At 38.4% G+C, this 12,839-nt stretch overlaps 1 protein-coding gene across 7 annotated transcripts in view; it reads left to right on the top strand.

Annotated features, from left to right (window-relative positions):
• enc (encore) overlaps positions 1-12,839 on the top strand; it is a 1,357,661-nt gene that overhangs the window by 669,697 nt on the left and 675,125 nt on the right. For all 7 annotated transcript variants that reach the window (XM_067147181.2, XM_067147182.2, XM_067147187.2 and 4 more), the window contains one exon: positions 6,880-7,037. In XM_067147181.2, coding sequence (XP_067003282.2) covers positions 6,880-7,037 — 158 coding nt within the window. The remainder of the gene's footprint in view (positions 1-6,879; positions 7,038-12,839) is intronic.

Genomic DNA, 12,839 nt, shown 5'->3' on the forward strand with positions numbered 1-12,839 from the left:
TTTGTATTGGACTGATTCATTTTCATCTTTTACTACTTACCCAAGGCTTCGTCCATACCATTCAGCAGCTTCTCAAGATCTTCTGCAGTCTTAAATAAAATAACAATGTCATCAGCAAATCTCAAGGTTTTATTTCCTTTCCTTGGATTGTGATTCCAAATTCCTCTTTGATTTCCTTTATTGCCTGTTCTATGTAAACATTGGAAAAGAGGGGGGACAAACTGCAGCCTTGCCTCACTCCTTTCTGGATTGCTGCTTCTTTTTCAAAGCCCTTGATTCTTATCACTGCAGACTAATTTTTATACAGATTGTACATGATTCTTCATTCTCGGTATCTGATCCCAGTCACCTTCAGAATCTTAAATAGCTTAGTACAATCAACATTATGGAATGCCTTTTCTAGATCTACGAATGCCATGTATGTGGGTTTGTCCTTCTTAATACGATCCTCTAAGATCAGATGTCAAGTCAGGATTGCTTCACATATTCCTGCATTTCTTTTGAAGCCAAATTGATCTTCTCCCAACTGAGCTTCAACTTGTCTTTCCATTCTTCTGTAAATAATACGTGTTAAAATTTTTCAGATATGAGATACTAAGCTAATGGTGTGCTAGTTTTCACACTTGTCAGCACCGGCTATATTGGGAATAGGTGTAACAATATTCTGCCAAAAATCAGATAACAGTTCTTCAGTCTCATACATCTTACATGCTAAATAGAGTAACCTTGTCATACTGGTTTCTCCTAAGGCAGTCGGTAATTCAGAGAGAATGTCATCAATTACAGGTGCCTTGGTCGTTTTTAGGGCTCTGACAGCTCTGTCAAACTCTGGCCTCAAAATTGGGTCTTCCATTTCATCAGCATCAACAGCCTTCTTCTTGTTTCAGAACAAAATCATCTACATCTTCACCTTGATACAACTGTTGGATATGTTCTTGCCATCTTTATGCTTTGTCTTCTTTCCCTAGAAGTGGCTTTCCATCTGTGCTCTTAATATTCATACACCTAGATTTCCTTTCTCCTCCAAGGGTTTCCTTGATTTTCTGTAAGCAGCATCTACCTTTCTTAGTACCATACAACCTTCCGACATCCTTGCACTTCTCCTTCAGCCATTCTTCCTTACGTACCTTGCACTTTCTATCCACTTCATTCTTTGATCGCCTGTATTCTTTTCTGCCATCTTCATTTCTGAAATTCTTGTATTTTCATCGTTCATCAATCAGGTCTAGTATCTTGTGAGTTATCCGCTGATTCTTAGTTTATCTTTTCTTCGTTCCCAACATTTCTTCAGCAGCCCTACTGACTTCATTTTTCATGAATATGCACTCTTCCTCAATTGTGTTTCCTTCAGCCTTTTGATTTAGTCCTTGTGCAACATGTTCCGTGAAACAATCTCTCACACTCTTTCTTTCAACTTGTCTAGATCCCATCTCCTTGCATTCTTATCTTTCTTCAATTTCTTCAACTTCAGATGGCATTTCATAATCAACAAGTTGTGGTTGGAGTCCACGTCCGCTCAGAGTCTCACCGTCTGAAACATTAGAAGTGCAGGCAAGGCACATTGCCTTCTTACAAATGGTACTGACATCTGCTGATAATTGATACTATTTCCAATTACTTCCTATGTTATAAGAATCATCCTAACAGTCAAACTGAACTGATCAATGTTTATATCACCAATTTGAACTGAAAGTATTCGAGTTAAATACTGTAACTAGCTAAAGTTAGGCGCAGATAAATTGGCACTGAGCAGCGGATGTTCCATCTTCTGCTCTGTTCACTTGTGTGTCTAGTTGCTGTGGTCCGTCATATTTATGTCATTCTACCCTCTTCTTCCTGTTCATCAGAGATCAACCTCGCGAGAGGAGTGGTGGTTTTCTTAAATCTGTATTTGGAGGCCGACCTGGATGTTTAACTTTTAATCACAGAACGGTCTGATAATGTAATCTCACTCTTCGTAATCTTATCACGAATTTCTAATAGATGAGTAAGATATCAATAGATTTCTGTCTTCTACGTTTCACAGGTTTCTTAGCGTCGCTACTGGCGTGGTGTAACTCTGGCCAGTAGCAGTCCAGCTGGGGTAAATTGCTAGAAATTGATAACTTAATTTCTTAAAATTATTGTAAATAATCACTAGGAAGATCTTTTAGAACTCCCACATTTGAGGTTCTGTAATTAGAATATTTTATTTATTACTGGTATTCATTAGAAAGATAGCCAGATTTCATATTTACAGGTTCAAAGCTGGTACATCTGGAGAAGGTCTGGAAGTCACCAGAATTTTGTCATTGGCCAAAAAGTAAAGCGGGTCTTTTAAATGTTCCTGTAGTCAACCTTATGAATATATGCCCGTATTACAACTTCTATTATAATTTGGATCCACCTTATTCAATACATAAAAACTGTTGTTTAGATGAAATTACGACATATATTTCGATCAGAACTAGTTTCAACGCCCATTTGCGTCATCATCAGCTGATACAGGTTCTTGAAAAAATTGGCAATCACATAAGTTTATCTACTTCAAATTGAACACAATTTAAAACCATATTAACAAGCTAAAACTGTGTTACGATTATACTGTCTCAAAGTCCATATTTTCTACAAGTCCAAGACTTGCAAGTCATAAATCTTAAATAAAAACATATGCAAACCGGTTAGCTCACTAATAAAATAACGTGGATTTAAAAGAACAACAACTTAAAAATAAAATAGTCTTGAAGAAACATTAGCTTAATTTATCACACTTCTTAAAATGTGACGTAGAATCGTATTAAAATACTTCAATAAAATCTTCAGTCGCTTTAATGGAGCTATCCTAGTGAGGTGGAAACGAGCAATCGGTCCTTTAAGATGTTAACAAGTACAACGTTCCCAGTTCAATGCGGACCTGAAATAATAGGAATGTAATAAACTGTCACTTAACTGAAGAGGCAATATATAAAATTATGTCTTATAACGTAAACGTTTTTACGTGACTCGCCTCAAAAGATCGCTGTCCATGCGAAGCACAATGAAACCTAGCGAGCAGTGTTGTGATAGTAATCAAGTGTCCAAGGTTGGTTGGGACCGAAGGGGGGAAATAGGCGAAAGTGGGAGGAGCGGCAACTTGTTGGAGCTCCGGAGGGGATGGTTGTGAAAAGCAACTAGTAAAGCTATTATGCGCAATATGAAACACCGTCCTATTGACCGGGATATGTATCTTTTTAAAAAACTCAATAAGGAAATCAAAAAGAATATTTGATTTTTCAGAAATTTCATTTAAATTAAGGTTTGGATTAAAATACTGATCCAGGTGTATATAGCAACCCTCCGTAACATCCAGCAAACTTCCTTTTCCTGAGCTCTCAATGTCCTGTTCTATAGATGTGAATTTATGCTTTAGATCATGTAAATGCTGGCCTACTGCGGAAAATCTGTTATATTTTATGGCATTAGTATGTTCCGTGTATCTAATTTTAAAACTTCGTCCTGTTTGACCTAGATATGTGCACCCACAGTCGTTACATTTAAATCTATACACACCCGATTTGGAATATGGGTTCGATCTATTAACTGAGGCTGAATTGTGCAATACAACTGTATTATTATTATTATTATTATTATTATTATTATTATTATTATTATTATTATTATTATTATTATTATTATCAGTACGAAACGAAACCTTAACATTATGTTTCTTGAAAATATTAGTAAACTTATAAATATCCTTATTATAAGTAAATATTGCAAACGCCTTTTGATTAGGTTTGTCTTTGGGAAAATTGGTTTGTAAACGGTACCTGAACTACTTGATGATACGTTCAATAAAGCATTCACTAAAACCATTAACCTTAGCCATTGAACGGATTGTATTGAGTTCTTTATTCAAATTAGCTTTTGTCATGGGGATCCTAAAAGCCCGTTCTACTAAACTATTGTATGTAGAGATTTTGACTCTGTGGGTGTTCTGAGTCTTGTCTAATCGTGACTGCCGTTTGTGTAGGCTTTCTAAAAATACTATAAGCAAAAAATGAATCCGATCTGTTGATTTTTAAGTCAAGAAAATTAATTGATTCATTACTTTCTGACTCCAAAGTAATCTGTGGGTCAATGTTATTAAGTACATCTAGAGTAGCCGTTGCGTCCCTAACACGTTCGTCTAAAATTATTAATGTATCGTCCGCAAAGGTCTAAATTGGGGTCAAACGGTAAAGTTGCCATGCATTGTCCATGGAGACGTTCAGAAGGAACACAATTAGAGGCCAGTACCATTTCTTGTTTTTGATGCTGATGCGGTAACAAGATACATTTTGATCCAATTGATAAACGCTTCCCATGTGCATATTATGCAGAATTATACATGCTGGCTGAATTACTGTTATGTATTTCATTTCAGCATTACCATTGTACCATTTTCACTTATTTTTGTACACACTAGTTCAGCATCAGCCCGGAGATGATTACCAGACAGTCTGTAAATATCTCCGCAAGACTCATCATCTTCGCTATCCCCATCACTATGGAAAGCATTTTCAGGTTGTTCTATGTATATATTAGCATCTAGAATGTTTCGTGATTCCTCTAAGATGATTACGATCTGCTCGACGGTTACTCTGAGAAGAATAAATGAAAATTGTATATCAGTGTTGAGGCAGTCCCATTCGCGCCCACTGTCGACATATGTCGACGTGGACATTTTTTGCTCTGCTAGACAAAAGCAACTATAAATCAGCCATAAATGAATTCAAAATCTGTTAAAGGCACGTTTCGTTATTACGTTTACCACAACAGTCCGATCTTACTTTCAACTGTAACAATATTATAAGAAAAAATTACTCACCGCGACGGAACCGTCATCCTCTTGAGTGTATACGGAATGATATTTCATATACAGCCACGATATAAGGCGCGAAAACGAGTGATTCTTCTTTTCGTGCTCTTCACTAAGTATCAAATTATGAACTGTAAACAATGCACCTCAAAAATATTATTCAGGTTTACCGATATAAGATCGACAATATTCAGATATTAACGTCGACAAATGTCGACAGTGGGCACATACGAGTTATTACATGAGGCGTATAGTTTCAAACATGGCCAAGTCCGTTGAGCTGTGTTTTTCAGGAGAAGCAAAAAACTCGTTTAGGATATTAATTCATATATATTCAGACACCTTATTCTTTATGTTGCTTAACAGAGGCTTCTAATTCATTACCATGCAATTTTTACAGTCTAAATATATTACATGAATTGAAAAATGTATTTAAAATTTGGACTTGACCATGTTTGAAACTAACTATGGGACTTGGCCATTTTTGAAACTTACCTACGAGGACTTGGCCATCTTTGAAAATTAGATTAGAAAATTTGGCCTAATATGCATTACTTCTGCTTCGCCGTCCTTTGCGTATGCTTATGCGACAGTACCTTAGAATAAAACCACCTTGTTTAGCTTTAACGGGATGTGCATAGTATGCACTAGAAAGTCTTTTATATCTTTCATTTTCAGTAGCCTTCACTTTTTTGTTCCTTAGTGATTACAGGTTGGGTACTGTGGTAAAGACATCGCGGAATAGGTAAGGAAAATAGAAATCTAGATTAGGCCTATTTTCCAGCTGTGGTCATCTTGACTTTATTTGGAACAAATATGATTAAAAATGATATAAGATTTAGTGAAAATTCTTTAAAGATTATTATTTTAAACATTATGTTTGTGTAAAATTACCTAACATTGTAACCATTGTAGAGGCTAATTTACATTTATATTGTGTATATTTTGCAAATATGTGGATTCATATACTTACTTCAATGTATATTCTTCATATTATACCTATTCAATACCATTGTGCCTTCAAAACACATCACCGAGTCTTGATTGAATCACCACTAACAACACGTTGATTGTACTCATCTCAGCTGTTTTCCCTCATGCGCTTTCAGGTGGAAGGATCATATTGCTGCTTTCTGGAATGGTGTTTATTTTTTTCCTCCATTTTATTGCACAGCGAATATGAATACTATTAAAAACGACCAATTAATTATATGTATTATTTATAAAATGTTTATAAAAATACATGCAAACAAAACCACCACATGTGACTCGAACAAACTTCAGTCAACTGTTTTACCAAAACACACCCCGTGACTGGAGCGCGCAGGGTTATTGGCTCGTGCGGGATAACAGGGACTTGGCCGACTTTGACATGGAACGTCATTCTTTGCTGTAATTTTAAATGTGATCTGGCCGGATTTGAAACCCACTTTAGTTCTCGTTGTATAAAACATCAGAACGTGCAAAAGATGGACTTGGTGTTGTTTGAAACTATACGCCTCAGTCATTAAATGTGCAATTCTCCAAAGAATCCATCTATTACACATTTTGGCATGTCATTGTGTACACTGTATAATACACCTAATAACTTTGACATTGATCACTTTTGTAATGCTTTTGTATTTGAAATCAGTCTTCTTCTGTCCATATTTTGTAACTGCAGAAAATGGATAACAGTAGCACTGCATATTTTGATTGTTACCTTGTTGAAGATTACATGTGAAATCTTCTTATCAGCTGATGGATGTTTTGTTGTTTCTTGTGAGAGACTTTGGACATTATGGCAAACAGCCTCATGAACTAAGTACATATGAAGACCATCTGATGGTTTGTTGTGTTTCCATACTAACATATATTAGCTAATAGTACAACAAATAACCATATTGTACAGTTTTAAAAAGATTTTATATTGTATTCATTATTATATTATACCATATGTTATTTTTCCCATGCATTTTCCAGTATGTATGAGCAATGTTGTGCTCACTTTATAAAATTTCTTTGAGAATTTTGTAATAATCTGTAGATTTACTCCTTTAAAGTGAGGTCTTCCATTCCAGACCGGCACGTTTGCTCAAAGTGGAATCATTTGAAGGACGAGATACTCTTAAGGCCAACTCACTACGCCTCTCTGTCTCTAAATCCTACAGCTTTGGTGGTTATCCTGTATCTGTGCTGGCACGCTCCGACAGTTCAGCTCGCCTACTCACCAAACAAGGTTTGTTGCTTCTTCTCTGGGACGTAGAATTCGATTAATTCCTGTGGCATATCTAGTGTCTCACAATTTTAATACTGGGAAGATGGATAAGGACTATCATTTTGTGAGGGGCAGAGAGTAAGAAACGTTGTAAGTATGTTCTTCAGCTAGGATATACATAAAAGCATGAAAGAGAGAGCATAATGTAAATGACAGGGTCATTATACTAATGAGGTTGTGTGAATTTTAAATTTTACTTTGAACAGTTGCATGGTTTAAAATTTAAGGTTGAACAATGAAAGAGTTATTTGGCATGGATCAATGGTTGCCTTACTAGGTCCTAGTTATTTTCATAGAGTGGATCCTTTAGGCAGGAATTCTACTGTTAATATTAGCCAGCTCCATTTACCTCCACTCCCGAAAGACATGAACAGTGTTGAATGAAAGAATCCCGTTCGAAGGAATGATGTCACATCAGTCTACGGAGTGACACTGAAATCCATTATGTGGTATCTCTTCTCTTGGAGGTGACTACAAATGATGACTGATCACATGAGAAGTATAATGTACCTTTGCGAAAGCACTCTCTGTGGGTGGGGGTGGCAGAATACATCCACAGTATACCCTGCCTGTTGTAAGACGCAACTGGAAAGGGCTACTTCAGTGTGCAAATGGATTCTGGCATTGGAATTGTGAATTGGAACCCCTATGGGTGGGAGAGGTTTAAGTACAACGGTCAGAATTTATGTGAATGAATACCTACATACCAGGTTGGTATTGCCATGGCTGCATGGTCTGGCTACAAAGCCCTCTGATCAGATTGCGTGGCATTTGAGGAGGATCTTTTAGGCAGGGTTTCCTCCTGTAGACGGGGTCTGTACATTTACATCCATGGTATCCCCTGCCTGTCATAAGAGGGAATTAAAAATGGTCCCAGTGGCTCTGAACTTGCGAGCGTGGGTTGGCAACCATGGGGCTCTTAGCTGAGTCCTGGCATTGCTTCCACTTACTTGTGCCAGGATCCTCTCTTTCATCTATCCTATCCGACTTTCCTTGGTCAACTCTTGTTCATTTCCTGACACCAGTAGTATTAGGTCACGAGGCGTATGGAGTATTTTATTTTCACCTCGCTTATTTTTCGAATTGTCGGACCCTTTCCATTTTTTCCCCATCTGATTACTGTTGCTCTTAAGACAATTATTACCACCATCTGTCCAGGGTGGTCCCCCACCCAAGTACTTTACTTTTGATTTGCTACAAGGTGCAACCCCGTGGGAACATGCACACCTTAAAATGATGGAATTCAGCTTTTCCAGGTTCCTGGTTGCTACCAGAACTAATGGGCATGACTACAACCTGGTAAAATTTATCCTTTCAGTAGACACATTGAAGGTATGTACAGTGAACATAAAGCAACCACTTTGGCAGGACATACGTCTGGTGTGTTATGCTCAAAGTCAATGGTGAGGATGTTGCCTCCTGTGTTTTCATTGCCTCCTTCAGATTGTGTGTATTACCAGAGAAAGTCAATGCAACAACCTATCATTGCTATATGAGGTTGTACATCCCGCCTCCCATGCGATGCTATCGCTGCCAAAGATTCAGACACATGGTATCTCATTCGAATCAGTCTGTGTGGTACATGTGGGAAAGGAGCTCATGGCATGGAGCAGTGTACACCTCCGAACAAGTGCACTAACTGCTTTGGTCTTCATTGTCCCTTGAGGTAAAAACTGTCCTGTCTATCTCAGTGAGAAGATGATCTAGGAGAGACAGACATTGTAGTGTCTTTCTTACAAGGAAGTGCACCTTATATGTGATATCATCAGTACACCTGGCAAGCCACTAGACTTCAGCTTTATAGCAGAGTCTACCATGTTTGTAGTTTCTTTCAGCAACACCATGAAGATTGCTGTGCCCAAGGCGGCAGTTGCTCCTGTGAGCATCGCCTAAAAGAGTAAGAACCCGCAAGTGGGGACCACCCAACTTTTGGCCACAAACAAGCTTGAGCCGACGAAGTCAGACCGGGACAGCAGAAGAGGGAGGCCAAGTCTCTCTCCCCCAAGAGGTCGGCAAGAGCTGCTACTAAGCTGGCGGCATAGTCGACGAGGACTGGAATCTCCTCCCAGCCCGTCCAAACTTTAACAAAAGGAAGGGAAGAAAGAAGCATTTCCAGACTCCTACGAAAGGGAAAACATGCTCTCTATCCAGAAGGTTTGTGTCACTGCCAGCAGGAGTTTCTGCTGCAAAAGTTGCGCACTGCCCTTGTAAGAGCACCTCGCGCTGCTGATAAGCATCAAAGAAACACTCCAGGGTCCACTACCCTTCTGAGACCTCATCTAGTTACAAGATGATGGACGTTGAGGGTTCATCTCCATTCTCAGAGGGAGGTATTAGTGTTTTGATTAAAAAGTGTCTCGCTCATTATAATTTAAAACAAACTAAAGAAAAGTCCACACTATGCCACTGCCACCGTTACAGTAGAAATGGTTACAAACGGCATCTTACTGAACTGCACCAGCCAGTCACTTGGTTCATGGTGAGTATAGTCTGTTTTCAAGACACTAATCTTAGACCAGATCATGATACAGTTTTGAGAAATTTTAGACTCTACTCGAAGGAATGGGATTATGCCAAACGGGCTTCCAGTGGCGTTGGTGTCTTTTCTCATTCTGATACCTACAGAGAAGTGGTTCCCCTAAGAACGAAGCTTGGGGCAGTAGCGATACGTGTTTCGTTGCTTGTGATAACTATATTTTGTAACTAGCTGATGTACCCGTGCTTCGCTACGGAATTCTACATTATATACAGAATTCTAGGCTAGGTAGTGTACACGTTGTGAGCAAGATTGTATTAAATTGCATAGCTCTTAACATTACCCTAGAACCGCGACGGGGAAGTCACCAAACGTCTTTTCTCATATGAAGACTGTGTTAGGGAATTTTCATTGTAATGATAGGCCCGCTTGCCTACCATCAGTCACCACCAGGTTGGGGAGTTTTCATTATAATGGCAGACACTCACTCTCCACCAGCCATTTTACATCCTCAGAAAGACTGTCTTAGTGGTTTTTCCAACTGAAATGAACATAGGTCATTGCAATGACGTCAGTAGGAATGGCGCGATAAAAGCAATACTTTCATATGAAATACTCCATCAAATGAAAGACCACACACTTCCTCACTTTTAACGAACAGTACTCTGCTGGAATTCCAGAGCTGGAATGGCCAAGTCGCAGACAGTTCTGATCCGTGAACACTCTTCGTCTTTTTTCTGCGGGGGGGAGGGGAGAGTGGGGGGAAGGCGAATAGTGGAGAGTCCCAGGGCAAAAACTATGCCTTTTTACTAATCTGTTTCCGAGGAGTACCCGAAGAGTTGGAAAATCTCGATTCACTACAATCGCAACGGAAAAACCTATCTGATTTGGTGGCAATTTTTTCCTCCAAGCCAGAGGAGAAGCCCCCTCTTCACTGCTAATTTGGAATTAAATGAATGTAGAATTTAATAAAAGTGAAGAGGAAGAAGCTTTTCTTAAGAAACTGCTCTTTTCAGGGTTGACTTTTGAGTTGCTTAGTGAATTGTGGTGCTATAATTTGAAATAGGCTTAAATAGTAATTCTAGACCAGGTCATACTACTACTACTACTACTACTACTACTACTACTACTACTACTACTACTACTACTACTACTAAGTGAGCCTCTGCCGTAAGTGTGCATACAGCTCATTCAAAACAGCGCGTCGAAGTAGGGATCGAATAACTGGAATACTATGATGAACCAGTGTGTTACGTACCTGCAGTATCAGAAAATGTATGAACCAGAGGAAAATGAAAATGAAAACCTACAACCTGTTTTCCAGTCATTGGCCGGGTCAGGGATGTATTAAATGAAGCATATATATAGGCTGTTAGTACGATGGGGTCGCCACTCCCAGTGATACATTAATGTCTGATAGATGCTATGAAATGATATTGGAGAGTGTTGCTGGAATGAAAGATGACAGGGAAAACCGGAGTACCCGGAGAAAAACATGTCCCACCTCCACTTTGTCCAGCACAAATCTCACATGGAGTGACCGGGATTTGAACCACGGTTACCAGCGGTGAGAGGCCGACGCGCTGCCATCTGAGCCACGGAGGCTACATGAACCAGAGGAATGGCATGCTAAAGAAGAAAGTTTTTCCAACTCCCCAGCTATTTCCCGGCAATGTTCAGTCGGGCTGTTATACTCGGTACGCAGTAGTAATCCCAACTATCGGAGTTGAGCGGGACCATATGAAACGAAGAACATCACAACAAACAATGGTCAATGTAAAGTTATTGTTGATCAGCGTTATGCGCTTTCTATATTGTAGGCCTTCTGAAATACCACTCTTATCATAGTCGGTACAGTAAAACTGAATGAAACATAAATGATCGGAAATTGTCTTGTCTAACTTTTGTTATGTAGTACTTTTCTATAGGAGCCATAACGAAGGTATTTAAAAATTAAATTTTAGGCGTCTTCCCCTAAACTACCATTTCATCTCGGGCGAATAAAATTATTTACAGCCTAGACTGTAGTTTTTTATTCCCCGACTCTATATAGCGGTTTTCATTAAAGTCTGTTAACCCATTTTCTCGTGGCTAGGCGTTGATGTGGACTTAGCAACAAAACTACAAATTCATTAATATCTGTGTTATCAGAGCCGGTACGGTAAAAATGTATAAGACATAAATGATTGGAAATTGAATTATATATAACTTTAGTTATATAGTATTTATCGATAGGACCGCTAATAATATAAATATTCGAGAATTAAATTTAAGGCCTTCCCCTAAACTACCATTTCACTCGGCGTGAATAAAATTATTTATAGCCTAGATTGTAGTGGCTCATCCCCCGACTTTACATACCGATTTTCATTAAATTCTCTTCAGCCGTTTTCTCGTGATGCGTGTACATACATACATACAGACAGACAGACAGACAGACAGACAGACAGAAATTACGGAAAAGTAAAAAGTACATTTTCTTGTTACTATGGACATGATCGATACAGAAATACCATTATTTTCAAATTCTGAGCAATGTACAGACAAAACTCTTATTTTATATATTTTGTAATGTTTATTTCTCACCAGGCCAGCCTCTGAACAACAATAATGTGATTGACCTTATAGATCAGCTCCCACATCCTTTCCTCCTCTTAGGTGATTTTAATGCCTGTCCCCCATTTTGAGATTATTCTGAATTGAATTGCCTTGTCCCGGAGGAAGAGAGTCAGGGAAGTTGATAGGAGAGCTTGCTCTATGTATTTTGAATGCAGGGGGAACCAGCATATTTCATCATAGCATTTGGAACCTTCTCTCACATTGACATTATCATAGGTTAATATGTAATATTCTAACTTACATTAATTAATTAGGAACTAGTTTCAGCCGGAGCTGGCCATCTTCAGCTTTAATGTAAAACATCTAATAACTAAACAAATGTACATGCACACAGTTGACATAAAACAAATGAAACAAATATATACAAATTGACATTAAAAAACTGGGATGAAATTATGATTAAATTTGAAAATAAACTAGGTTCTAACTTCTTGAGTATGCTCATTATTGAGAATATTTCAAGTATTAATTTATATACATAGAGCATCTAATCATTAATAATTCAATAGTAAATGGGAACTGGTAAAAGTTGATCCTGTAGTTTATCACCAAATCTACTTGAGTGGTGGAAGTCATATGCAAGCCATTGGACACCGCTGTAAATAACCATTAGCTGACGGAGAACTGTTAGATGTTGCTTCATCATCAGTCAAGGTAATAAAATGAGA

Source organism: Anabrus simplex, chromosome 5 (assembly GCF_040414725.1).
Source record: "Anabrus simplex isolate iqAnaSimp1 chromosome 5, ASM4041472v1, whole genome shotgun sequence".
In the NCBI taxonomy this organism is placed as follows: Eukaryota; Metazoa; Arthropoda; class Insecta; order Orthoptera; family Tettigoniidae; genus Anabrus; species Anabrus simplex.